The sequence below is a fragment of the Colossoma macropomum genome, unplaced genomic scaffold, assembly GCF_904425465.1.
Source record: "Colossoma macropomum unplaced genomic scaffold, Colossoma_macropomum, whole genome shotgun sequence".
In the NCBI taxonomy this organism is placed as follows: Eukaryota; Metazoa; Chordata; class Actinopteri; order Characiformes; family Serrasalmidae; genus Colossoma; species Colossoma macropomum.
The window spans coordinates 30,467,441-30,495,300 of record NW_023494801.1 but is presented as its reverse complement, the minus strand read 5'-3'; the positions used below and the strand labels follow the sequence as shown (position 1 = coordinate 30,495,300).

At 38.4% G+C, this 27,860-nt stretch overlaps 2 protein-coding genes across 2 annotated transcripts in view; one reads left to right on the top strand and one right to left on the bottom strand.

Annotated features, from left to right (window-relative positions):
- stx18 (syntaxin 18) overlaps window positions 1–6,823 on the top strand; it is a 39,780-nt gene extending 32,957 nt beyond the window's left edge. The window contains exons 3-11 of the mRNA XM_036589896.1: window positions 1,778–1,893; window positions 2,624–2,701; window positions 2,865–2,931; window positions 3,025–3,113; window positions 3,604–3,686; window positions 3,887–3,945; window positions 4,545–4,614; window positions 5,230–5,310; window positions 6,032–6,823. Coding sequence (XP_036445789.1) covers window positions 1,778–1,893; window positions 2,624–2,701; window positions 2,865–2,931; window positions 3,025–3,113; window positions 3,604–3,686; window positions 3,887–3,945; window positions 4,545–4,614; window positions 5,230–5,310; window positions 6,032–6,127 — 739 coding nt within the window. The 3' untranslated portion in view covers window positions 6,128–6,823. The remainder of the gene's footprint in view (window positions 1–1,777; window positions 1,894–2,623; window positions 2,702–2,864; window positions 2,932–3,024; window positions 3,114–3,603; window positions 3,687–3,886; window positions 3,946–4,544; window positions 4,615–5,229; window positions 5,311–6,031) is intronic.
- A 2,029-nt stretch (window positions 6,824–8,852) lies between these two features.
- Window positions 8,853–25,887, bottom strand: LOC118821403 (neuronal vesicle trafficking-associated protein 1-like). The gene is made up of 5 exons (XM_036589995.1): window positions 25,750–25,887; window positions 25,106–25,253; window positions 21,370–21,468; window positions 16,971–17,081; window positions 8,853–12,792 (listed from the first exon to the last, which is right to left on the bottom strand). Exons 2-5 carry the CDS (start codon window positions 25,226–25,228, stop codon window positions 12,592–12,594), a joined length of 534 nt encoding a protein of 177 aa, XP_036445888.1. The 5' UTR covers window positions 25,229–25,253; window positions 25,750–25,887; the 3' UTR covers window positions 8,853–12,591.
- Window positions 25,888–27,860: the final 1,973 nt, after the last annotated feature.

Genomic DNA, 27,860 nt, shown 5'->3' with positions numbered 1-27,860 from the left:
ACTCTGATTTCTTTACAGTGGAGGTGAGAGGAACCAGAGATTACAATGTCTACAACACAAAATATAGCCCTTTTATTTACTATCCAGTGAACTTACATGTTGATGATGTTGATAATGTTGGTAAAACAGCAGTAAATCTGAAAAAAAAAAGTTTTCTTTGGACTATTTTGCCTTACAACACCCTCAATGTATCTCTTTACCAAGAATATATTAAGAAATATGTTTTTAATCTTGGCTCAAAACTATCATAAAATAATGTCTTAGGCATCAGGCAGAATATTGGTAAGCATTTCATGTACTTACTTTCTGTGAAGAAGCTTTTAGAGGCGATAAACGGTTCAGATGTCTGATTCCTATCACCACACAGGGAAAAATTCTGACTTGGTAAGTTTCTTTAGAACAGAGCGTTTCACATCTTCACATCACTTCACTCTAAAAGACTTCTCTACTAATCATGAAGTGAGAGTTGATCAGAGCTATTAAGTTTTACAGTGAAGGCTTGGGCTGATAGTTCATCCATTTATTGTTGCTTTTCGTTATGCCTGTGGATCATTCACATGATGCTATTTTGATAAGGATTTGCGCATACAGGTCGTTTCAGGGCAGAGGTCTGTTCATACTAAAGACAGATATGAGTCACTTGGACACAAAAAGGGATCCATCAGGGCAGAAAGATCTGTGCAGAAAGACTTGTAATGTGAATGTAGACCAAGAGTTTCCTCGATATAAGCTTTATTGCTTGCTTACTCATACCAGTCTGCCTACATGCAGTTGCATAATTGCATACCAACATGGAATAATTGCTAAAATGGCAAATAATACCCATTTTGGTTTGTTCTGTATATCTTATTTGTATGTTAATGAGCTATCTTGCTTCTGGGGGAGGCGGCCGACTACCTTTACCTAGTGCAGGGATGGACTGGCCATTGATAGGGCCAGGACAGTTCCTGGTGGGCAACTGTGTGCTTGCGCCACTGAAAGAGAGTGAAAAAGAGAGAAGTGCATGGTCGTTTCTAATGTAGCTGTATATAACATGACTAGAGACCACCTGGGACAAACAGCTTGTGGCTATCCAAATATCCTATCTATAGTTTTATGTAGAACGCTACCTGTAAATATTCTGTACGGTAGGACATTTTTACGACATAGCTAAATTCGTAAGAACACCAGGCGAATACGGAAGTGCACATGTCTGCACTCTCAGTATGTGGCCATTGGCCAATCACACAAATGCTGCTGCTCCCAAATGAAAGCACAATGGTAACAATTGTGAATGTTGGGCTTGCTAGAAAGAAATTTGGGAGTGGAGGGGGGTGCATGAGGAAAAACATAGTACTTAAATAAGATGCAAAGATATGAAGAAATGAAAGGAAGCAATTTGTTTAGAGCTCAGGCTAATAAACTAGCTAGCTAACCAGCAGTCACTCCAGTTCTCAGCCAAGCTACAGTGTATTTGACATGTTCACGCTCGTGTATTCTGAAGAGGTAAACTGTATTTATTGTTCGAAAATATACGTCCACTCACTGTAACAATGATTGCAAGCTTGGTCGCGGTTTAGAGATCATGATTTTTGGGGGTTGTGTAGGGGGAACGTCACTGTTTTTGTAGTGGGCTGGTCTAACAAAAAATCTAGGGCCGAATTTACTTCCCAGTCCAGTCCTGGCCTAGTGTGAAGTTTATTGCTGATTATATCAAGTGCCATGTTTATGAGCAACATAATTTACTGGATATTCAAGTTCATATTGTGAATGTTATAATGTGTGCGTCTGTCTGCAGTTTAATTTCTTCAGATCTAAATCGTATGACGGACAGTGAGCGAGACCAGATTGATCAGGATGCTCAAATCTTCATGAGGACGTGTTCAGATGCCATCAAACAACTAAGAACTGAGGGTAACATACACACACATACTGTTAGACATGTATTTTCATCTCTTTAATATGCAGGCACTGACGATGTTTACATGCGCACAGAAGTCTAACGGCAGGTATACACTATGCGATTGTTCTTCTATCACGTTTGAGTCACCAGTCATGTATGGCCAAAGACTATGATTTATAAGTTCACACTGTATGAAAACACTTTGTCCACTTGACCTGCTGCGATGTGGGAGCTTACACTGCACATGAAATGCTGCCGCTACAGACAACTCTGTTTATGGACAGTTTCCACTAAAGATGTTATACTTAAAACAACAGTCCTGACCTAAGCATTATTGAATGTGTTTGTGAATACCTGGATTATGAGAAACAGAAATTGCAACCAACTTCTAAGACTGCACTTTGGAGCTGTAGAAAAATATCCCTGCCGAATTTTGAAAGCAAGTCTCCTGAAAAGAATGGAAGCTGTAATAATGGCAAAAATATTTAGTTGTTGAAGCTTTTGTGTAATTTTCTGTTAGATATATGTTTGCAATTTTTTTTTCCTGACACTGAAAAGAATGTGCACTTAAGTTTTGACTGGAAATAAACTAAATGAAGGGTAGTCTTTGACTGTTGCTCAGTACTGTACATGCTGAGGCTGACATGCAGAGATTTTCAGCTTTTCATGTGTGTTCTTGGTGTGTATGTGTATATATATGTGTGTGTGTGTGTGTGTGTGTGTGTGTGTGTGTGTGTGTAGCTGAGAAGACAGGAATTTCTGCTCAGATGAAGGAGCATCGTGGAGCTGTGTTGGACCTAATAGAGTCATATCTTAAAAGTAGGTGAACACAAACACACTTTCATAAACACAAGCACACGTAAGTGTATACACCCATATATGCACACATTTTACTTTGTCACTGTTTGCACACGTATAACTTCTCTTTGGTCACAATGAGTTTATGTACTTGCAAAATTATTGTGCGTATGTGTTTCTGCAGGTGTGTGTAAGCTGTACTCTGAGCAGAGAGCCATCCGGGTGAAGAGAGTAGTGGATAAGAAGAGACTGTGAGTCACTCAATAAAGCAGACTGAGCTTTAACTGTATCTGACTACAGCATGCACAGCAATATCTACCGTGTGCATCTGTTTGTGTGCACAGGTCTCGATTAGAACCAGAGCAGAAAAGTAAAGTGGAAAAACCTCCAAGCGAAGATGCAGAGAAAACACAAGCACAGGAGGAAAACAACGGTATATGAGCCTCTGCACGCATAAATTCAGAACAACAGTATTGTACAAAAGTCAGAGGCCCTTCATTCATGTATTAACCATTTCTGCAAGATTAGCTTTCCCCTTTGCTATTACTTTTGGTAGTTTGCTGCTGGTTGGTTTATTTGTAGTTCTCCTGAGATTTAAAATCTGTATTTGAATGAGAGGGCTACAATTATGAATTCTATCATAGCAATATGCAGTGCGTGAGCAGCTGAGCTTTAGCCTGAAATACTACAAATGGTTTGATAGGTCAAACAAGGAAAATCTACCAGCCTTCAAAAATAGTGATTAATAATTGTTTTTGTTAATGCATTATTAATGCATTAACAGTTAATGTATTATTAATGCATTAACAGTTAATGTATTATTAATGCATTAACAGTTAATGCATTATTAATGCATTAACAGTTAATGCATTATTAATGCATTAACTTCAACAGCTTTTGTTTGTGTTTTTTTGTGCTTCCAGACAAGCCGGTTTCTGATGGTGGTGTTGAATTGTGGGAGGACAGTAGAGTTGAGGATGAGCTCTCACCAGAGGAGATACAGATGGTAAACACACACACACGTGGTAGCATGTGTGTACACACTCTTTCTTACCAATAATGTCTTGGGCATCAGGCAGCACATCCATGACGATTTCATAGAATAGCTTTCAGTGATTGAGCTTTTAAAAGCATTAAACTTCTGTGTTTCCTTTCATAGCCGCTGTTTCCTATTACAATCATATATGTGTGCTTGTGTTTGTTCAGTTTGAGCAGGAGAATAAGAGGCTGGTGAGTGAGATGAACAGTCTGGTGGATGAAGTCAGGTGAGCTTGACACATACGCCTACATACACATTGCTGTGAAAATGCCACTCTTCTCTGGGTTCGCAATTAAAAAGTTATTAGCCTAAATGAACCAGGTACGAGACTAAGGTAAACAGTGAGAGCCTGTTAAAGGATGTAAAACATTCTATTCAAAAATAATTTGCTGACATGAAACATGAACCTGTATTCTCAGTGGATCTTTGGCTATTGTGAGCTAAACAAACAAGAATTGTCACTGTTCAAAGAAAAACAAGTCCAAAATGGTAACTTTACAAGAGAAGGCAAAACTTCTGTATTTTTTAATATATGTTAATATAAAGAGATTACATTCCAAGCAGTTTTGTAGTACACAGTGTAAAAGGTAGCCACTGAACTCATATGATGTAGATAATTTGGGACTGCAACAAAGTACTCTTAACTCAGTTATTTGTGTTGTATATAACAACACCTGCTACTCAAACCGCAGCCTAAAACTGCCAGAAGTCCTGAACCAGACTGCAAGATTTGCCTGAAAACATTTGTAGCCAGAAGGTATGATAAAATTGGATACCGTCCAACCCTTGAATTTATGTATGTTTCTGTATGTTTTTGTTTTACAGGCAAATTGAAGGAAAGGTGGTGGAGATCTCTCGGCTGCAGGAGATTTTTGCTGAGAAGGTTCTGCAGCAGGTGTGTGTGTGTGTGTATGTATGTGAGTGAGTGGCTTATGTCCATCCAACTTATTGTGTAAAAATACTCACTGTGGGAACAGTCCTAAAGAGGGTCCACAGCTTATCGATATGTACCAATCATGGAATGTTGCAGTGTAAAGTTGTACATAGAGCGTATCGGTCCAAGAGTAAACTAGCCTATATATATTCTGGCAGTAGTGGACATGTTCATAAGTGAAAAGCATATATGTCACTAATTGAAAATCACACAGCTACACACTTTATAGTCAAAATAGCAAGATTTTGTTACTGTTGACCAGTAACAGCAAGGAACATTGTTAATTATATAAGGACAACAGCAGAGTTTTTCCTATCTGCATAAACAATATGTATTCTAAAAGTATTCTGAATAAATTATTTTTTTAGTTACTGCAATGGAATATATTACTGAATCCATTTATGACTGTATTCAGTTTTCAGCCAGCACTACTTCTGTGTAACACTGCACTTGAGCTAACAAAGTAAGAAAACAACCTTTAAGATGGTGCTGGGGTTTCCCCCAAGAGTATGTAACTGGAGCACCACTGTGTCGAAGTCTGTGTATATAACAAATCTGTTTATTATTGTCCTGCAGGAGATGGAGATTGACAATATTCATCAGCTGGTTGTTGGTGCCACTGAAAACGTTAAAGAAGGAAATGAGGACATACGAGAGGTGAGAAAGATGACATCATACAGAGTGAGGACAAACCCAGCATTGTCATCTGAACACTCTTCATCAGCAGCATAACTCGATACTTTTCCCTAATACTGTTATGGATTCTTTTCATAATTTCTGGAGCATTTCTTATTAAGAAAAATTAGATCTTAGAATATTGCACTCTAAATCCAAAGCTCATAACCAGGATACAAAAAAGGTAACCATACTCTGTTACAGTTACAGAAAGAAAACACTAATCATACTAAAGATAGTTGATTACTAGCAGGTAGGTCTGTCAGAATTTTAGGTGATGATTAATTTCCATATAAATAACTGCAGTTAACTATTTATTCCATACATTGTGTGGAAGCACTTTGTATGTAGCCTAAAGTGGACAAACTGGCAAAAAGCTGTAAAAAGCGAATACTTTTTTACATCTTAAAGCTATAATTGCTACCAAAGGCTCAATGTAATTAATTATACCAAGACATGTTTTTATATCTACACAATGGACAGAAGTACATCATGCAAAAACAGTAGTAGCAGCTAAATCAATGCCAACATTCTGTCTGTAGTTTTGTCCATTTTAAAAGTCCTTAAGCTGAACTATCGCTTTAAACCCAGCTCATTTTACAGTGTGTACTTCAAAAGTGTTAAAGTATTACGCCATTTTCAGTGTGGAAGTGGATTCAGTGCATAAGCTTTATGTTTTTGATTTTTTTTTTTCGGCTCTTAGGCAATCAAGAACAACGCGGGCTTCCGTGTGTGGATCCTGTTCTTCCTGGTCATGTGCTCCTTCTCTCTACTTTTCCTGGACTGGTATGACAGCTAAGACAGGAAGTGCATCGTCATACAACTAGAACAGATGTCATCAGATGGGCTCTTTCAGAGAGACTATAAATTGTACTTAATCAAACTGTACCCAAACTGTACTTCACGTTATCTTGTAATGGCATGATGGACAACTCAGTTTCCCTTTAAATATAGCATTTAATTTCAGAAACCTGATCAGAGCAGCTTCAGTGAAATAGTGAAGGTCACCTTTAGAATTAATATTCCAGTCTTGGATCTGAACGTGAACGATCTCCATAGCTTAACTGCTCTATTTGATGAATTTAGAATTGAAATTGATGATTGTAACACTGTATCAGTGCTTTGTTGTGAACTGAGTGAGCATTTAGCAGAATGTTGTGATTTTTTTCCCAGCAGTCTCAGTCAGTTACCAAATCTCTGTTTAGGTCAATCTCTGCTGAAGCAACTGACCATTATCTTCTCTAGTGTTTCAGGTCAGCAGGTTTTCTGTTCTTTTCTTTCTATTTACAGGGAAGGTTGTGCAATTGTCATCTATGTCAGTCGACCATCAACAGAGTTGGTTGAAAAACATTGGAGTATTCCTTAAACACGTCTTCCTCTCTCCACCTCTCTTTTTGTTTGTGATTGTCCTAACAGAGAGATCATGATGAGACCATGGTGGATGGTTTGGTTTATTCATTTATCACTCAATAAACATTCTAGATCCAGCAAAAGACCCTAAAATGTGTTGTTCCTTGAACATTTCTTCTAAAATTAGGAAGTTTGTTCCTCTTTGCTGCAGTGACAGCCTCTACTCTTCTGGGAAGCCTTTACACCAGATGTTGGAACATTGCTGTAAGGATTTGACTGAATTAAACCACAAGATGATTGTTGGATGATTGGTTCTGGATCACAAACACCATTGCAGCTCATCCCAGCCGTAATGGATCGAGCTCTGTCACTCCACAGAACACAGCTCCACTGCTCCACAGCCCAGTGCTTGGGGGGCTTCATACCCCTCTAGCCAATACTTGGCATTGGGTACCACCATATGAGCAGGTACTATGTTGGGCGGTGGATCATTCTCAGCACTGCAGTGATACTGATGTGGTGGTGGTGTTGGTGTGTGTTGCACTGGTACGAATGGTTCAGACACAGCAGTGCTGCTGGGGTATTTTAAACACTGAGTCTACGCACTGTCCACTCTACAACTCCGAAACTTCGAAAAAGTTGGGATGCTGTGCAAAATGCAACTAAAAATAGAATGCAATAATGTGCATCATGTAAATCATATATTTAATTGAAAATAGCACTAAGACAATATATAAAATATATAAAAAAAAATTGTTTTTTTGAAAAGTTTTTTTCTTCCCAAGTTAGTATGGGGCATCAAAAGACTGGTAAATGGTGGTAAATGCTAAAAAAAAAACACCTGGAGGAACATCTCGCAACTTATTACATTAATTGGCAACAGTAGCATGACAGTGTATAAAAAGAGCATCCTAGAGAGGCTGAGTCTTTCAGAAGTAAAGATGGGGAGGAGTTCACCACTCTGTGAAAGACTGTGTGGGCAAATAGTAAAACAATTCAAGAATAAAGTTTCTCAACATAAAATAGTAAAGAACTTTTGTTTCTCATCATCTATGGTACATAATATCATCAAAAGATACAGAGCATGCAGAGAAATCTCTGTCTGCAGGGGACAAGGCTGGCCCTCAGACAGCACTGCATTAAAAACAGACATGATCCTGTAGTGAAAACCACTGCATGGGCTCAGAAAAACTTGAAAACCACTGTCTGTGAAAACAGCTCGTCACTGCATCCATAAACCCAAGTTAAAACTCCGCCATACAAATGACCTCCTCTGTGAAGGCCTTGCTTATTTCAGCAAGACAATGTCAAATAAAATTCTGCATGTATTACAGCATGGCTCTGTAGTAAAAGTGTCCAGGTGCTAAACTGACCTGCCTGCAGTCCAGACATTTCAGACAAACATTTATGATAACATTATGAAACTAAAACTTATGACAAAGGAGACCCCAAACTGTTGAGCAGCTGAAATCCTATATCAAGTAAGAATGGGAAAACGTTTCACTTTCAAAATTATAGCAGTCGGTCTCCTCAGTTCCCAAACGCCTAGAGTGTTAAGTGAAGAGGTGATGCAGCACATGCCCCAACTTTTTTGAAACATGTTGCTGGCATCAAATTCAAAATGGACATTTAGTTTTCAAAAAATAAAATTTCTTAGGTTCAACATTTGATATGTTGTCTTTGTACTATTTTCATTTAAGTATGGGGTTTGAATGATTTGCACATCATTGCATTCTGTTTTTTATTAACATTTTGGACAGCGTCACACCCACACAGTGTATTAGCCACACCTACCTTGTTGGCCCACCTTGTAGATGTAAAGTCAGAGACGATAGCGCATTTGTTGCTGCATAATTTGTAGTCATCCTCTAGTCCATCAGTGGTCACAGGATGTTGCTGGCTGGATACTTTTGGTTGGTGCACTATTCTCAGTCTAACAGTGACATTGAGGTGTTTAAAAACCAGCAGCACTGTTGTGTCTGATCCACCTGTACCAGCACAACACACACTAACACACCACTACGTCTGTAATTGCAGAACTACAAAGAGCATCTATACGGTAAGTGGAGCTGATAAAATGGAGTGTAGTTTCAGACGTAACCTTGGATTCATTAGGAATTCAGTCATTTCCAAATCCTCTTCTGGTAAAAAAAAAAAGTCAAGATACCAGCATCAAACATTAACTTTTTTTTTATTCAGTTTCTTATCTGTGTACATTTCTTGGTCAGCATGATACATCATGTTCTACCTTTTTCTCCAAACTTGGAACAGCAGGTGGACATTACAAACAACAGAATAAAAGAATGGTGAGAATAACCTGCTAACTGTAGTTTGAACCAGTGTTTCTTTCTAGAGTTCTACTCCAAATTGTCTAACATCCAATTAGCTACTGTCTCTGCAGTTTATGCTGTTATTATTCACTTCCTGTTCACAGGCTCAATATAACTGCTGCAGTTTTGCAAACTGTACTCGGAAAAATGTATCATGATGTCACTAGTCACAATGAAATATCATTATATTGCCCACCCTCTCATGACTGAACGATTGAAAAAATCAGGTCAGACTAGTTTCAGAAATTATCAAATAAATCTGGTAAGTCTGTCTGAATTAGGGATGGGATGATATAAAGGTTGTTTGAGTAGTGTGCGCATGATAGATGCTCATGTCAATTAAAAAAACAGCCAATTTTTAAGCTCAGTAGTTTTTAAAGAAGAAATATAGGATAGGATTGGGTATCGATATCAGTCGATACTCAAGGTTTCAGTATCAGTATCAATATCGGGGGGGAAAAAGTGGTATCAAGTCATCTGTAATTGTGGTATAATGAAAATATTTAAAAAAGCACTAATACGCTTTAAAATTGTTTCACCACATATATTACACTGATACACTTCTTCATTGAACACCAAAAAAAATCTATTACAGTTTAAATGAATAGAAAATGATGAGCAGCACTAGTAATGTTTACAGTTCAGATTATATCTGTATCTTGCAGGGAGACTGAAACTGTAGGCTGTTTACTTCCACTCTGACTTTTTAATTAATTATAATTTTTAAATTTGAAATATGATTATTATTGGCTTATATACCACGGTACATTATTATGACCGGTGTAGCAAGAGTAACTGATTCTGTTAAAAGTTAATGCATCATTTCTACCGAGCTTTTCACATATAAAGCTGTCAATGTTGAAAGTTGGTGCTGCACAAAGTTGAAGCTGTAGAAAAGTTTATCGAATGTTACTGGTTACATCTATGTTTAGTCTAGATGCAAAATAAGCACACGGTAGGTACAAGGTTTACCTTTATAAGGTACCAGAGATTACCAGCGTTATATTATCAGAGGTACCAGAGTTATAAAGGAAAAGACCGGTTCAAACATGAATGGGGAAGCCAATAATGCTCAACATGGTGTCTGTTTGCGGAGAGTCCCGCCCTTCAAGAAAAAAAGCCAATCTACTTGCTGGTTACGCAGTGACCAGGGAAAGCCCCCTCTCATTATGGAGATCTACGTATGTATACTCAGTAGGCAGAACAACTTGAAAAAAACAGTTTTTGGTTTTTGTCAGTTTTTAGCATTATTTTGGTCTCTCCCACTTCAAAGAGAAGATAATCTGGTGTTGCATGGCTGGAAATAATTGCCCGGTGCTGTTGCAAAGATGGCCACTGAGTGAACAGATGTTCCTATAAGGATTTTGAAGGTACCTACTAAACTGGTGATTCAGTGTAGCGTCTTTTTACTGCGGCTAAGATAACCATATTACCTGACATTAGAGAAGGTATTCTCTGTTCTCAGTGTTACCTCGAAAAGAAACCAAAGTGTTAGCACATCATCCACTAAGGAGAAAATAAGTTACCTCATGTAGAATTAGCTCCTAGCATTAGCTCTTCTAATAATTTAACCTACAGTGGCTACAATATTTACCTTGGCTTTGGAAGGTCCAAGGCAATATATTTTTAAATAATAAAAATCATATTCCACTGGTTGCTGCTGAATTTTTTTTTTAGCTTGTTAGCAGTTGTGCTACCACCTAAAAAGGTAAGCGTATTCTTGGTCTGTTGGTACTTTACGTAGATAGCTTGCACAGTTACAGCAATTCTCAGACCCAAAGTGAACGATTCTCAGTCGTTGCCATTCAGAATGCTATAAAGCCAACATAAAGATTTTAAGCAAGTGGGTTTGCTTGGTTCCGTCTTGGCTAGCTAAAGTCTTTCTAAACCAGACATGTCAAACTGGGGACCTTCCAGGCCAAAGTGTTGAGGAGATTAGCATTTACCCCTCATTTAACGCTCCGAGTTCAATTCATGAAGACCTTGCTAATTAGCTGATGAGCTGAGTCAGGTGTGTTTAATGAGGCAGTGTGCTGAAGTCTGCAGTGCTTTGGCTTGCAATGACTGGATCCTCACACCTGTTCTATACGGTGATATCCTCTTCTCCAGCCTAGCTAAATACAACCCTTTTGGAGGTAGCACTCCACAGAGCAAATTGCAGCTGTCATCTTTTGATGCGAGATTAGTCAAACATACAGTAAGCACAAGCAAACATATGCAAAAGCAATTTTAAGTGTAATGCGTTTACTTTTAACAGCGTCAACTATTTGTTATACTGGTAACCGTCTCACCCCTGATCTGAACCTGCACACTGAGACCCCTGTCTGTTTGTGTGTGTGTGTGTGTGTGTGTGTGTGTGTGTGTGTGTGTCTGAGAGAGAGAGAGAGAGAGTAAGTAGAGAGTAGTAGTAGTGCGTAGCTTGGACCAGTATGAGATATGTGGGGTGGTGGGGGTGTTGCCATAGTGACAGTCTAAACCCAACCTGCTGATGTTACAGTAATTCAAGTTTGCCAGCAAGAAACATTCAGATAGAGAAGCTGCACTTACACCAGGCGGAGCTTTGATTATCTGAGAGATTATCTGTGTGTGTGTGTGTGTCAGTGAGTACATATACAATACCTGTTAAAGTTTGGACACAGGATTTCCCTTATTTTCCTATCCACATTTTAGAAAAATGGGTCATTGGGTCTTCAAACTTTGAAATTGTCACACCTGTTACCTATAGGTTAGCAGGGCTAATAGTAACAGCACTCACAAAAGGTTCTTTGGGTTATGCAATAGAAGAACAATTATAGTTCCCTAAATTATAGTTCCCTATAGTTTCTTAACTTCACACTCACACATCTCATTTACAAAAATGGTTCTTTAGGGAACCGAAAGTGGTCCTTCTGTGCCATCACGCAAAGAACCCTTTCTGGCACTTTTATTTTTAAGAGTGAGAGTTTAGGTTTGCAGCTTAAGCCAGTTATTGTTCTACTCATGTGAAAAGCCACAAAATACACAAAATTTAATCAACTATTACATCATTCTTGTTAAATCAAAGCAAAAGGCCTGATGTAAAAACATTTCTTGTGAATCATCCTAATTTTATGTCTGTGCTAATATTATAAAAAGTCAGACACAGTTAGAGTAACAGAGCTGACTTGGGGGTTATGTTATTTTACTAATTATTTTCTCTCTCAAATACTACTTCAGACTCATAGTGTTGAGCTGTCTCCTCTCAGTGAAGGGATGGACAGAAACACCTGTGGATTATTTTCAGATCTGAAGCAAGATTGGAGCTTGATTTTCTCCTTGATTTGGTTGCCAAAAACAACTTGTTGAGGAGTGTTTCAAAAATTACATTTGTAAACTGAACATTTTTGCTTCGGAAAAACATTAAATGTATTCAGTTATGATTTTAACATTTCTGTTTGTCTCAGAAACAAATATCAAGTATTGAAGCATAAGCCTAATATCTGACATCTAAATATATTTAAGGTTATGCAGAATATACATTTAATCAGATGTGACCAAACTATTGACTGGTACTGTATGTACGTGCTTAAGCATGAAAGTGTGTGTGTGTGTGTGTGTGTGTGTTTCAGGCCAGGTTCTGCTCTGTCTTGGTCTGTAGCTGTGAGAGTTTTTCCTCGGCGGTGATGCTGAGCCAGGGTGAAACAGCCCGTGTAATGGTCTGCTTGGCCACGTTGTAGTGGTTTATGATGGTGAACAGACGTCCACGGCTGGCTGGACCCTGAGGGGGGTAGTAACTATATACCCCCGCTGGGACACACCGACTCTGCTGCAGGGAGAGCGAAGGAGGGCGAGAGTTAGAGTGATGCTTTGGCAAGAAATCAAATACACAATGCACTCAAACAGCCAAGAAATCTGCTTGTTAAGTTTTGCACTGGAGCTACGAGGCTAATATAGCTAACTAGTGATGAAAGCTTGTAGCCTACAGCAGGGGGTATCAGCTGGCAGGCCCAGCAAAAACTAAACACTTTAAAAAATATCAGTAGCAAAGCTGATTAACGAATGTAAAAAATGGTCATATTTCAGCTTCTTCAACGTGGAAATGTTAAGCGCTAGCACCAGTGCAAAACAAATCACTTCCAATTAACCTACTGACAAAATCCAGTTCTGACCCAAACCCAAAGTTCAACATGAAACGTCCACCAGAGTGGTTGTCTATATTCTCTAACAGCGCAAGATCATGAAATGCTCATTAAGAACAGCCTTTATAATTTATTTTACCTCATGAAACAAGAAGAATTTGTCTTGTGTGGACAGTTTTTTAAAAGAGATTTTAAAGATTTTAACAAACATTTTTAACAATAGCCAATAGCCATGCAATGGACTAATCACTGTTGATTAATCATTTATTGCCATTCACTTGTGTTAGTCTGTTTATCTTCAAACTTGTCAAGTTCATGAAAACTCAGATGCAGCTGTTTACGTGTTTCAGGTTTCAGGATGGCTGCAGCTACTGTTCAGCTATGCTAAATTTTTATAGATAGCATAAAGATAGATAAATGTCATACAGTGTCAAAAACCACTTAAGCAAATATATTTTAGATTACTTAAAGCTACTCTATGTAAGTTTTAGGGATTTGGAGACCTCTCTGGTGGAAATGTGTAATTCATGCAACATGTGGAAGAACATTTTATAATGTGGGTTGTACTTCAGACCCCTACCCTGAGTGGATGAGGCTGATGATTGTGAGTGTATTAAAAGAGAATTCAAAGATAACTTTGGAATATGGTGAATGGAACATTAGCAAATTCTCTACTCTTATCATCATATCTTCATCAATAAAATCCTGATTTTGAGATTATTTTGTCCCAATCACCAAGAAACTTTGTAGTGTTTAATTATAGCTGCTTGTTGTGTTGTTGTAAATGTCCAGAGCACATGGCTAAGTCCTTGTTACAGTAATACCACCACAAAGTTTGAGAAAGTATGATGTAATTCAGTAAAAAATAAATAAATAAATACATAAATAAATAAAAATCAGCATCATACTGTGTGTTTTGGACTCCACGTTTTACATAAATGGCTCAGCACATTTGTGCCCTGCTTACTTTGCTAATGCTAAATTTAATACAAAGATTACACCAATGAGCCAAAACATCATGACCAATCATGAATAAAGCAAATAACAGGATTATCTCATAACAATGGAACATGTCAAAGTCTGGGATATATTAGATGGTGAGCAAAAAATTGGTTCTCCAGGTTGAGGTGTGGAGAAATGGGTAGGCGTAAAGACCTGAGTGACTTTGACAAGACACCAATGATTATGGCCAGGTGCCAGGGTCTATGTGGTTGGCAGGAGTCGAACTGTCTTGACAGCACTTAATAATAATACAAATGACAGTGTATTGTTTATTTGTTTGTTTGTTTTTTTCAGATAAATAAATGCTTACTAACCATTAGGAACTGGAATATTCTCAGATGTGTTCTTTGGTTTCTTTCTCTCTCTGTCTCTCTCTCCCTATTTATCTATGAGTCTCTATTCCTCTGATGTCTGTTATGTTAATCTATGCGTAGGCAGCTATACCGCAAGCCTACTCTCATAATCTGTAAAGTGTTTGCTTTTTGCCTTCTGCTGCCGCTGTGGGACAGGAGGAGATTGCAGAGATACAGGAAATGGAAAGCCATCATGTGGTAAAATCCAATTAAAGACTGTGTGTGGGGAATGTATGTGTGTGGAGGGTGTATCACGAGGAACAGTCATGTCGTCTATGAGCTCTTGGCTTTCAGAGCGGCTAAAAAGCAGCTGAAAAACCGTCATGTTCGCATGTTCCGTCATGTTTCCTGTTGGTTGTTCTGCTCCACTGTGTAGGTGTAACAGAAGGGACTCAGGGCGACACATACTGAGCCTTTTGTGCCTGTTTGAGCTTTGTGTATTTTATGCATCATGTATAAATTTATGCGTACATGGTATGTCTCCTGCATACGTAAGTTAAGATGGTTTTGTGAGGAATTTTCTCCATTTCTTAAAACCAGGCCTAATTTAGCAGTACTCTCTCAAAGATTGTGTTGAAGAGAGATAGGAGTGGACAATGGACCATATTTTATTGTTATCGTGATAAATAATGTCACAACATGCTTTTCAAAGCATATTGTGGATATTATAAGTACTTAAAAAAACACTGACTACATGTTTCTTTACAAAGTAAACATAATTATGCCTGTTTAATTGGATTTAGTTTGTAAAATATTGAATAAAAGTCATTGTAGTTGTAGATTTTTGATGTGGTACAGGTGCTATTTTAACTGTTCCAACTAATTTAATCTTAGTAAAACTTATCATATACATATCGTGATGCACATTGTATATCATGAAAATGTCTTGAAGGGCCATGATATAATATTCTTGCCAAATCGCCCAACCCTAATGTGAGGCTTTCTTTAAAATTTTACATGAATTGGAAATCGTAACACATTTTCCATGTCAAACACGTTATAAGGGACAGTTCTGAAGCTATCTGAGCATTTTCGCTTGCTGAAAGGTGAGGATTGTAGGCCTATCACATAATCAGTTAATCACAATTATTTGAGATGACTGTAGTTATTCAAGATGATCAAAACTATTTTCCACTGTTTGCTGGCACAAACAGCATAATGAACTGGGTTGAGGCAAATAATTGTAAATAAAGGAGAACAGAAAATGTTTTCTTGAGACATCACGGGGCTAACTTCTAACTTGGTACTCTAACATGTTTAAAGAGCAATGCTCAGTAATGTTCATCTGTTAGCTATGAAGCTAATTCTAACATTTTAGCATTACGCTAGCAGAAAGAGCTTTTTGTTTTGCACGCACCATTGAATCGACAGTACAATCAGTGTAACTAGTAAAGTAAACCTAGCTAGCAAGTAAGATGTCTAATCAACCAATTTGGCCACTTCAGATTTGTACTTTAAAACAAACAATGAACAAGAAAAGTAAAAAAAAAAAATGAAATTGTTAATTGCAATTCATCCTCAGCTAAAATTTCACGATCATGACAGGTGATGGGAGGGGAGATGTGAAACATAATATTATTGCTTAATATTTTTCTCCTCCTGCTGATGCATGGCGGTCAGAAATCAGAAGATGTTTTAGAGATGAGTCATTATATTTTGAAAGAAATTCAATTTTGGTTTCAGGTTAACTTTAAGGAAAGAAGCGGTCACAGTGGATAAATGAAGGCTTAAATCTCAAAAATGTGCTGAAAGAATATGTACCAACAGAATAACATTATTTCTGCTCCTTCAGATTTCACATAATCACTGCTAAATTATTAATTATTACTTTCTAAATTCTACTTTTCTTTTAGTTATTACAGTTTTACACCCATGTAGAATGTTTTGATGGGAAAAACTTAATTTATTAATTCTTTGTTCACTGCTCCAAAGTTACACTGTGACATTTAAAGGGAAAATATGATTTTTTAGAATTTCTGCATAATGAAATTGTTTAATGCTTCTACAAGTTGCACATTTATTACATACAACAAATGCGAATATGTTGTCTGATGTCAGAGATGTTTTAGGATAGTGACCATTTTTGTGTTGTAGACCTCAAGACCCCCTGGTTCACCACTACTGTAAAGAAATCTGAGTTAGTAAATTTCTCTACATGGACGCATTTCACATCAGAACACTGTGAATGACTCTGCTCACATCTAAACAACTGAATTATGCAGAAATTTTGACAAATCAGCAGAAAGACTGCATATGTACTGTGTTATTCCCAAGGCAGCTCTTTAATCAGTTTGTCCTTCAGTTTTGCAGTTTTTGCAAAGAAAAAAGGGAAAATCTAAGCAGCTTTCCATTTAATATGTTAAGCTCCTGCAACCCAACAAAGAAAAGCTGCTCACTTATTACAAACATTTTGAAAAGCTTGTGCTTTTGGCTGCATGGCTGAATAGTTCAGTTCTGCTAAATAGCTAAAAGTCTCCCTAAGTGTGCGCACATGCTTGCAAAGTTCTTACCACATAGGTGAATCCATCGGGGCAGGGCTGCTCGTATTGATACACCTTAAACACGACAAGGAACACCACACACACCAGGAATGCCAGAGCACACACCACCAGCAGAGCCATCTGTACACATACAGACACAGCAGTCTATTAGTCAATCAAATACACATGCTGGCTCGTATTAGGCTGCATTCAGACGGTGGAGTGTATTCTGCCCAGAACGGCATAATATCCTATGGAAGGACACGGACTACCACAGGCTCCGTTTGTTCCTCCATGGAACACAGATTTTTCTGTGTTCTGCGTTACAGACGCAGAATTTTTGCAGAATGTGCTCTCCCGTCTGATTACAGCCTTACTGATGTCAATTACAGTATTCCATTGCATTTGATAAGCAACTCACCATTAAACACTGAAAGAAATGAAAAATCTAATTACATAATTTCTCCCTTACTCCAAATGTAGTTGATCAGCCAAGACATGTTCAGCATCTGAAGTTTGCTTTTTTAATTTTAGACTAGAGCTGTAAAGTACTGGGAGCTTACACCTCACCATTTAGCACTGCGCAAACTGCACCTTAATCGTCACATACTTCTCAAACTAGGGATGTGCACAGGCAATTAAGTACTCGGTTGACCATTCAAGGTGCCAGTACTCGAATACTGAACTCATTTGCTGCTTCAAGTCGTGTCTGAAGCAGTGTATTATTATTATTATTATTATTATTACAGAAGAGTGCACATAAATGCCACCACAATGTCATAATAACTAGGGGCAAAATTAGATTTTTCGATGAGGCCTGACTTTCTGTGTTGGCAGCAGTTTGAAAAGATGTTGAAAGTTGAGTTGTTTTTTTGTCAGTAGCCACACATGAACAACGCAAGCCAAAATCTTACTCTAAACACATGAAAATATGAGCATATACTATGCAATGCTTCTTACGGCGTAAAAATCAATGAACTAGTCAAAAACCAAGAGCATCCTCTGCTCTATATTTTACTACAGTAACCAAAAAACAAAGAAGCAAAGGAAAACAAAAAAGCATTTTTATTATTATTTCTGACCAAAAACATTTGAACACGTATCATGACGCACTTACAACTTCCAAGGCGTAAGTAGGAAATTCTGAGGAGGACTTTTCAACTATTCAGCTATTTGTTACATTTCATCACAGGAAAGTATGGGGAAGCAAGCATGTGTTAGCCCTCACACTCCCAGCTTAGTAGCATTAAGTGAACATGGAGACCTAGCTAACAGACGGAATGACTATATTGTGTAGAAAACTGGGTAAAAATAAAAATAATACAAATATAGCTACAAGTAGCATTTGCAGACATCTTGATGCCTAAATTTTGTTAGTAATTTTGTCCATTTTAATAGGTAACAGTATGTCCTGTAGTTGCACGTTAAGGATGCAGTTACTTGCTAGCAAACGTGAGACACGAAACATATCTGTGCAGATTCACTACATTTTAGATAAAGAGGAAATGTTTACATTTGTTTTTTCCCCAAACTATTCCTTTAAAGGCCTTGTCAAGCCTAGTGTGCAGGGCGCTACTTTATTCACGACTGAACAGAGAACGGGCAGCTTTTCTTCTCCTATACTGAAGTCACTGAGCTGTGATCCGAGCTGATGAATCAGCAGAGGATATTTTTGAAAGAGACAAGAAGAGCGTTTTCAGTGACAATGAGGGTTGCTTTGTTCTGCTATGCCTGAGCTTGCTTTGCTTTAAAAGTGACTTTCAGAAGTGTTTACATGTGTGTGAAAGTATTCAAGTGTTGTTCCTTTGTCTCTTTATATCACATAAGTAACAGGTATCTGGTTTGTTTGCAGCAATAACAGTACAAGAGCTGCAGGCCTGCTGTCTTTTGTGCAGAAGTATGTGTGCGCATGTGTGCGTTTTTAGCATCCAGGCAAATCTCCAAGCTCAGTGTGAAGCATCTCAGCAGATAAAGAGCTCACAGTAAGGCTGGCAATGACACAAACACACCAACACACTCTTCATCCACACAGAGAAACACACACATATGCACACACACAGATTATGGGTGTAAATATCTGACCTCACATTGATTCAATTCGATTAGAATTCATTAGAAAACAGGTGGTTACATCACAAAATCTCATATTTCACCATGATTGGATTCAATCAAAAGGGCCACTTTGAGCAATGCCACACAAGAACCACTTTCTTTTCCCTACAGAACCATGTTTGAAAAAGAGATCTGTGAATAGGAGGAGCTTTTTAAACATAAAGTGAAGGTTCTACACTAATTTAAGGTTTCTATCAAGAATCTTTTACATTATGTGAAAGTCCTTCCCACTCACATCTCATTTACAAAAACAGTTCTCTAAAAAACCTTTCATTGAAAGGTACTCCATGGAACCAAAGGTTTTTCTATGGCAAAGAACACCTTTGTTTTTCATAGGGTTGCATCTGAAGTTTGTTTTTCAGGCAACAGACATAAAGGAATGGCCAGTCTTTTAGGGTCAGCCTCAACACAGATACCAGACTGACGAGTCCTGGCTGAGGAGCTGCCTGGTTCAGTCAGCTACATCACACAGAGTTATGGTCTCTGTGCAAGTTACAGACCAGCTGGTACTGAGGCATAAATGACTAATATTTTCCAAATTCCAGCAGTGACTGTCGGCTGGAAGCATAAGTATGAGGGATGCACATATGACACAAACAAATTGAGAAATTGCCAGGATGTAGCTGCCGCTCCATTTAAGGTGGAACACAAAATTACAACAAAAAGCTGTCAAATAAAAAGACAACTTGAGGTTTGTAGAAATTTAGCCACAACTCAACATTTAGCACTATTTTTGCCAGAAAGCAATTTTGACATTGTTTATCTCTTATATTATTCAGGTTTTTTTAGATGTAAAGCACCTGATGGACCTGGCTTGTAACTCACTCACTCACTCACGTTTAACAAGACCACAGGGGGAGCTACTGGCATTGTAGACACGCAAGAAGTGTGTGCTTTATAAAACTTTTTGGGAACTGCATGCTGGTGTACTGCATCAATTACACTTGTTACTTGTTGGTATTTTACACAATAAAAATATTTCAGATTTACTAAAAATGGTTCTTATTAAAAAAATGAAGGGACATCCCAGAAAAATAAGCCTCTGTTAATCTACAAAAATAGGTTTCCTTAAGCATCTAAAACGGTTTTATTTAAAAATATATACATACCATGATCTATACCAAAACCATCAGAAATTTAAATTAATGTGATGTAAATATTTGGCCATACTGCCCAATACTTCACACTCACACTGAGTGTTGTGATGTTCCTATTTGTGTTGCTCTTTCTGTGAGGTAGTTGAGTGTTTGAGCAGTTTTACCATGATGGCCTACCTTTAGATGGTCAACTTAAATGAAGTGCTTCAGTTAAAAATAGCTCATTTTAAGGCTTAGTAGGTTTTAAAGAATAAATATCAGACTGGTATTGGTCAGTATACAAGGTTTCAATATTGGTACTGAAAAAGACGGTACTGAACCATTTTTAGTGTACACTTAATTGAATAGTACCATAATTAATTATATCGGATTCTAGCAATCCAAAACTGATGCAGCTATATATCATGACTGTCCAAAGAAAAACACCTCCAAAGCTCCAATCTCCAAAATGGAAAATTCACAGGAGAGGGCAAAAATTTCTTAACTTTGAACGTAAGTAACATGGTTTTATTCCAAGCAATTTTAAAGCATTTTGGTCTATTAAGCATAATATTTTTACACAGTGTGAAAGGCGGATGAGCTCCATTTATGTAGAAACACTAAACATCACAAAAAAAGAGAAGATACTTGTTTTATTGGACAGCAGTGATATGCATATACCGCCTGTGTGCTTAACCAAACATGCTGCCAAGCTGCTAATTAAGAGGAAAAAATCTGGACTGTCAAATATCTCACAGTTGCTCCTTCTGTTTCCTCTCCTCTCTCACTTCCTCTCTCTCTCTCTTTTTCTTTTACTGCCTCTCAGAGATGGAACAGCGTTACCTAGTAACCAAAACCAGTTGGAGGGGGTCTCAAGGGAGGGACACCGGATGCTGAAAGAACACGCGCACACACACAGTCTTTCTCCTCTCACAGTCCTGTTTGTTTGTCTTTCTCGCTCAACAAAACAGCACTGATTGCAACTCAGCAGAGCTGCACAATATTACTAGTATTGTAATTATGTTGGAACATATTGCAATTGTGATATTAATGCCTTGATTTATCCAAACACTCCTCTGGAAATGTGAATGGCCACTGTTCACAGTACAGAGTAAACAAAAACACTGTGATTGGTTAGAGGGTTCATTTGCGTATTGAATACTAAAAGGCCAATACTGCGATAACGATTAACAGATGATATATTGTGCAGCATATTCTCCTCCTTTCTCCTACTTTCTTACTTTCATCCGTTCAGACACTCCGTCCACGACGCTGATTTTTGGACGGAATTTCTCCTTTTTCCTCTCCTCGCTGTAGTCCGCCTTCGTCTTCACCACCACCTGATGCACACAGTGACACCAACATTAATGTTTCACTCTCTGTGTGTATGTTTCACTCAAACAGGTAAAAGTCTCAGGAAACACAGTGTGAAATATTAAAAATGAGTCTATGAGTGTTACAATAAACTAGTTTTATTCAACCGAAATAAGTACTTTGAATGAACAATTGTTTCAATCAAAGTTATTATTTGTGTAGAATAAAAGTAGTTCAATTGCTTGTCACCACATGAAGTAATTGTTTTAGGTTGAACTGACAAAATTCACTGCAAGTTTCTCTGACAGAGACACCGTGAGGCGGCACACAGTTTTGTTAAAGCTGTGTGGATCGGGTAACCTCCAACAGCCTTATGATTGGTACAGATATTGCTTACATAAGCCTTACCCAACATTAGGACCACCTAGTTTATATCAAAAGAGGAACATTTTGGCAAAATTCAATGATTATTGAACATGGAAAAGATATTCACAGGACATCCTTCGTACATGTATATTATGTGTCCACAAGCGAAAGATTAGACTAAGGAAACACAGATTAAGGTTTCCTTGGGCTTTAAGGTTGCTTCAGGTAAAGTGAAAACTAATGTTATGAAAAACCTCTATAAAAAACAGCATTACAGCTGCATGTTTAGCAGTAGCAGGGTTAGCGATTTATTTATATTTTTTATATATTTTTTTTTCCTTTCAATATTTTTGGCTCTGTAGCTATTGCTGTCCTTTACAGCAAAATTATCTCACTACATTTTCCCTCCCTGGACAATGAAAAGTTTATAGGAGGTGGACATAAAAGATGTAGTCGCATATGAGTTATGGGAAAGGAACAAGAGAAGCAAGGAGCAACATTCCTCTTCTGTTTGTGCTAGACATGGACCAACACAGACACCTACGTCGCACATCTAAAAAGTTTTAGACATCTTTGCAACAATTTCAGATGTTCTTATGACCCCTATCAACCTTGCTCTGATTATGGCTGTTTTGGCTGTCCTACCCGAGGATGTCTCCCTTGCTAAGAGGCTCTTCTTTGGCTTATGTTAATCATTGTTTTTACAAATAAACACCCTCTTTTTCTCAACATAAAAATAGCATAAAATATTATTTCTAGTTACTGCCATCATATTGTAAAACTTTTCAACAGTTAAGGGATGTTCTAACAGTGGCTAGATTATATGTTACGTCCCTAAAAACGAACAGCTTTACACTCATCAACTAACCAGCAGTCAGATAAATATTTAAATTTTGCATTTCATCAAGCATGTAGTCAGTTTTGGCATCACTCCAAAAGTGTTTTGCTGCCATTTTGTGGGTGCAGTGTTAAATGCTGCTTGCTGTTTCCAGGACAGCACTCTGTTTTCACAAACTAAGAAAACCTAAAGAAATCAGAGTAAGGGTGTACATGCGCTGAAAAATCTGATTAGTAGGCTAAAATCCAGCTCTCGTAATCAGATTTTTAGAAATCCAAAATGGCCTTAATCCTATCTAAGAAATTGGAGTATGTTGTTTACATGACTGCTTGAATAATGAGACAAATGCCGAATTTTACATTTTTGGCGTGCATGTAAACGCACTCTTTGAGAAAAATGAACAGCTCTGTCGTGGCCTGTGGTAAACACAAAATGTTACATTTTGTCCTATGTACATTTTCCTTCGGAGTGTCACTGGATCCTTTGAGTTATGAGGTCATTTAGCAGTCAAAATATGAATAATGCTACATATATGCTATTAAAATTCAATGAAAGGAGTTGCATGAAAGTTAGTCTACTATTAAATGCCAACACTGTTAGATACCAACTCCAGCTACTTGAACTGTAGCCTACTATGGCCAAAACAACTGAAGTATCACACTTGACAAGGCTAACTTATTCTCATAGGGTATTTTGGTGAGGCTGCGAGCCACTTCAGTGAGAGATGCTATAAAGAGGAGAAATATGAATAGGAAAGCTTATAATGCTCAACATTGTGTCTGTTTGTGGAGAAGGTTTTTTTTAAAGAAAAAGAGCCAATCATCTCGCTGGTTACACCATGAGCGAGGATGCCCTCCCCTTGTTGCTGAGATCTGCACAAGCACAGAGGCCAGAACAACCAGTTATTGAGCCAAATGCTACAAACTATTTAAGAGGTTTTTGTCAGATTTTCCCAGTGACACCAAATATGTTCTTGAAACAGTAATTTGACCTTCAGTTTCAAGGTTTTGAGTCGCTCCCTATTCAAAGCAGTAGGAGTCTGGTATTGTACAGCTGGAAATAACTGCCTGGCGGCGTTGCAAATATGGCCACTGAGTAAACAGACTTTCCTAGGACTTTGCATTAGCTTGCATGTAGCAATGGATTTATTTTTTTGTAGTGCTGTAGGACTTGAATCCGGTCTCAAGACCATAAATTAATGGTCTTGGTCTTGTCTCTGCCTTGACATCACTTTGACTCTGTCTTGTCTTGGCCTCAGGGTAGGGTGGACTCGAAAATTGTTCTTGAGACAAGCCAAGTGAAATGCTTCTGTCTGAGGTAACTGGAAATGGAACTTTTTTGATCTTTACAGAATATCAAGAGTCTTAATCTGGTCTTATCTCGGTCTCACCGCTCCTGGTCTTGGTCTTGACTCAGACTCATCTCTGATGGTCTTGCCTACAACATTAGTGTTTTGGCTCCTGAATCACCTCACAGTACAGTGGATCTTGCCACATTCAGACGTCCATATGGCGATGTCCATACAACAAAATGTATCAAAAAAGACCAGCTTGGATTTGGAGTTCATAATATGGGTGCGACGCCGACCACAGAATGATAACACACCTTCAGAGGTCAATAAAGCTGTAGATAATGAATAGATTTTTTCCTTGATTTGTATTAAATTAAAGGGAGATCTTGTAAAAATGACTAGAAACATTTATTTAACATTTTTAAATAAACCATTCACCTCCATTCACACCTATTCATTGAGGACTTGCTCGAGCACACTCTGTAGAGTTTGCCCTCAAGCTATTGGTATAATGGCTTAAATAGGAAGGCTGCCCCTAAACTGACTATGGTACTTAAAAAGAAACAACAGATTAGGCAAACCCAAATTATGATTAGGTGTGAATGGGTGGTGTTATTTTTAAGTAGCACTATTGTCCAGCCCTAGTGTTGGACATGATGGTGCCAGAGAATGTGTAGAGAGGAGAACTACCATTCAGTAATGTCTTCTGGGTTTGTCAAACACTAGAGGGCGCTCTCTAGCGAGTTCAAAATGAATGGGGTAATACGGAGCATGTGAGCAAAATCATAGTGTGCAAATGCACTTTATATTGGCACCTCATATACATCCATGACCTCAGTGAGTGTGAACCACATCACTCAGCCAATGAGCTGACCAGGTCTCCAACCAATCAGCACTCAGTAGTTGCTTTTTTAATGAAATTCATCCTTCTGCTTTTTAAAATTAAACAAAGGTCCTGAACAAGTGGTTAGAAACTAACTCTTCATTTTTAGCCGCTTAGCTCCATTCACACCCATTCATTTAGGACTCACTTGTGAGCACCCTCTGGCATTTTGCACTCATGTTTTTGATATAATGAGAGAAATAGAAAGTGGCCAGGCTCCCCTTAAACTGGCCTCTGGCATGAACACTGTGCTGTGGAAATGGCTGTTGCTCAGTGGCGCCTCACCGTGTCCGGCGGAGGGAGCTGCAGCTGCGCAGCGTCCAGAGGAGTCATAAGTGGGATGGTGTCAAACCCCTCCTCCGCTCCAGTGCTCTTCTTTTCACTCACTGTAATCCCCAGCTTCACCATTTTGCCGCCCACCGTGATCCTCTATCTGTAGACACACACACACACACACACACACACACACAGTGTTTCTCTAACCTGCCAATAATTCCATGCAGTGAAAACACAGCTGTGCTGGTATGTGCCCTCTAGCGGTCACGCTCAGAAATGCACACTGGTCAGTTTACCAGTTATTGTTATTATTAGATAAGAACGACCTAATTTATAAAAAAGGGCTAAAAACTCTGCATATTAGCTTAAGAGTCCAACTCCCTAATGATGCATCATGATGCACAATAACAGTGATGCACAATGATCCAATATATGATGCATCGCCAAGCCCAATCATACAGTGATGCACAGTCATTCACTGTGATGCAAAATCATTCACTGTGATGCACGATGTTGCACAGTGACATACAGTCTTGCACTATGACGCACAACATGTATGTGTCCAGAAACGTGGTTCACAAATACATCCCTCCTCCAGTGCTATGCTGTTCACTGGAAGGAGCCCTTATAGTTCACCCCCATCGCGCTCCTACCTTTCCAAGAAAGCGCTTCCCAATCCCGCACGCTTCGTTCCCAGCCGACCCGCCCGGAGCTCGTGCTCTGCTGCGGAGGACTTCGCGCGTCCTTTGTGCGTTGGGAGCGCTGGTGGAAGGTGTGTGTGAGTGTGAGTGAGTGTGTGTGAGTGAGTGATGTAATGGCCTGGCGAATGAATTTGCCTCAACACAGCTAGGGGTGGAGCAGCGAGCTGCGCTTTAACAACGCAGATGCACACTGGCAGCCTCACAGGCATGAGGTTATTATGCGTTATTGTCACTTTAACAGTCTTTATTTCTGAAATCTATCTAATCATAGTCATTATTGAGGTACAGAAAGTATTTTGCTGACCGTTTAGTCTAGCCCTGAGGTAACTGAGACTCCAGGCAGCAAACACTTTTGCTCTCTAATTAATATCTAAACAACATCAAAATGTAACAAAAAGTCAACTTGGCACCAACGCTGCCTCAGTTATTTTTCAGTCCATAGAGGATCCTCTCACTACAGGTAAATTGTTAAACCACTCTGCTTTATCTCCAGCAGGGGTCACTTTTAATACTCTTAAACATTCTAAGAACATTCCAAATGTTCTCAGAACGTTCCCCCAAACCTTCCATTTTGGTTGTGGGAAATAAACATTCTTTTAGGTCCTTTATTCAGATTAATCGGCTAACAGCATCACAAGAAAATGCTTGCATGCATAAATCATCACACAATTGCCTCAAAAGACATAGACTGATTAAGTAATCTTAAACAGACTTGCTTATGAGGTTTATGACACTGCATGACATACTGTCATCTATAAAATTGGGCAGTATCACAGCTGAAAAACAGTAGCAGTAGCCATATTGAAGTCCATCTCGAAAATCAAATCACTTGTGTCATATCACATTTACACAGGTGTGAAGGTGAGTGAAGATCTTAGGTGCTCACGTAGCACAGTATTAAATACACAAGATATACACACATTAGCAAACATACTACAGCACTATACTTACATGATATACAGATATAAATATACAACATAGTAGGCCTATGTTATGATTCAGACACAATATTACTTGTTAGCTCCCCACATGGCTAATCGACTACAATGGGGTAAGAAGAAAAACATTCAAACTTTGTCCAATTTCTACTACTGAAATGTTTGCACACTCTATTTACAGTATTCTTTTACTCACTACCAGTTTGCAGTCCGTTTCATTTCTATCATGTATAACATGTGGCTTCCCATTTTGCACTTTATCTTGTCTTAAATTGTATTATGTACCTCATTGTGTATCATTGACTTAAACACACATGATACCACCAAAGTTCTTGTGTGGCAATAACGCATTGAGAGATATAATACTGTAGAATGGGTTTCTTTGTTTTGGATAGTAGCCACTTGCTCACTTCCATGTGCCTTCATCATAACGTAAGGTATTATCTCTCTCCATTACTCTTCCTCTCTCTGGACTGTACTATGACACAATGTCCTAGCTGGTATAAGTGCGTTCTTTGTAATTATCCCAGTCCCGCTGGTTGCCAGGCTGCATTGGCCCAGCAGAGTCAGGCAAACGCACAGAGGGACAGAGCAGTAGAGGACACATCATCATCAGTTTAAGGTAGTGTGGAGACGGCTGAAAACACGCTGTGCCTTTCTTTAATGTGGGAAGCTAATTGTAGGAGGCAAGGGAATTTTGCCTCTCACTGTCACAGTAGACTTAAGGTGAACTGAGGTTTACCTTAAAGGAATAGTTCAGCCAGTCTGATCCACACAATAAAATCTAATCTACACATTTTTCAATAAGACATTGCTGATATAATTTTGCACTTGAGCTACGACGCTAATGTAGCTAACAAGTAATGGGAGAGTAAAGCCTATTAATTAACACTGCACAAGCAAACTGACCTAATGTGAAAGAAATGGACTTCAAGTGGGCTACAACTAATATTTTTAACAAATGTTCTTTTGCAAGTCTATTTGAGATTACTTAACAATGTTTGAGACAAATCTGTGTTGAACTATGCTAGTGTAATGCAAAATGCTAAGCTTCTGGTACATGTTAGCTATATTAGCTAATGAGCAGTAGTTACATTAAATCAGATATATGCATTTTTTTTGCTA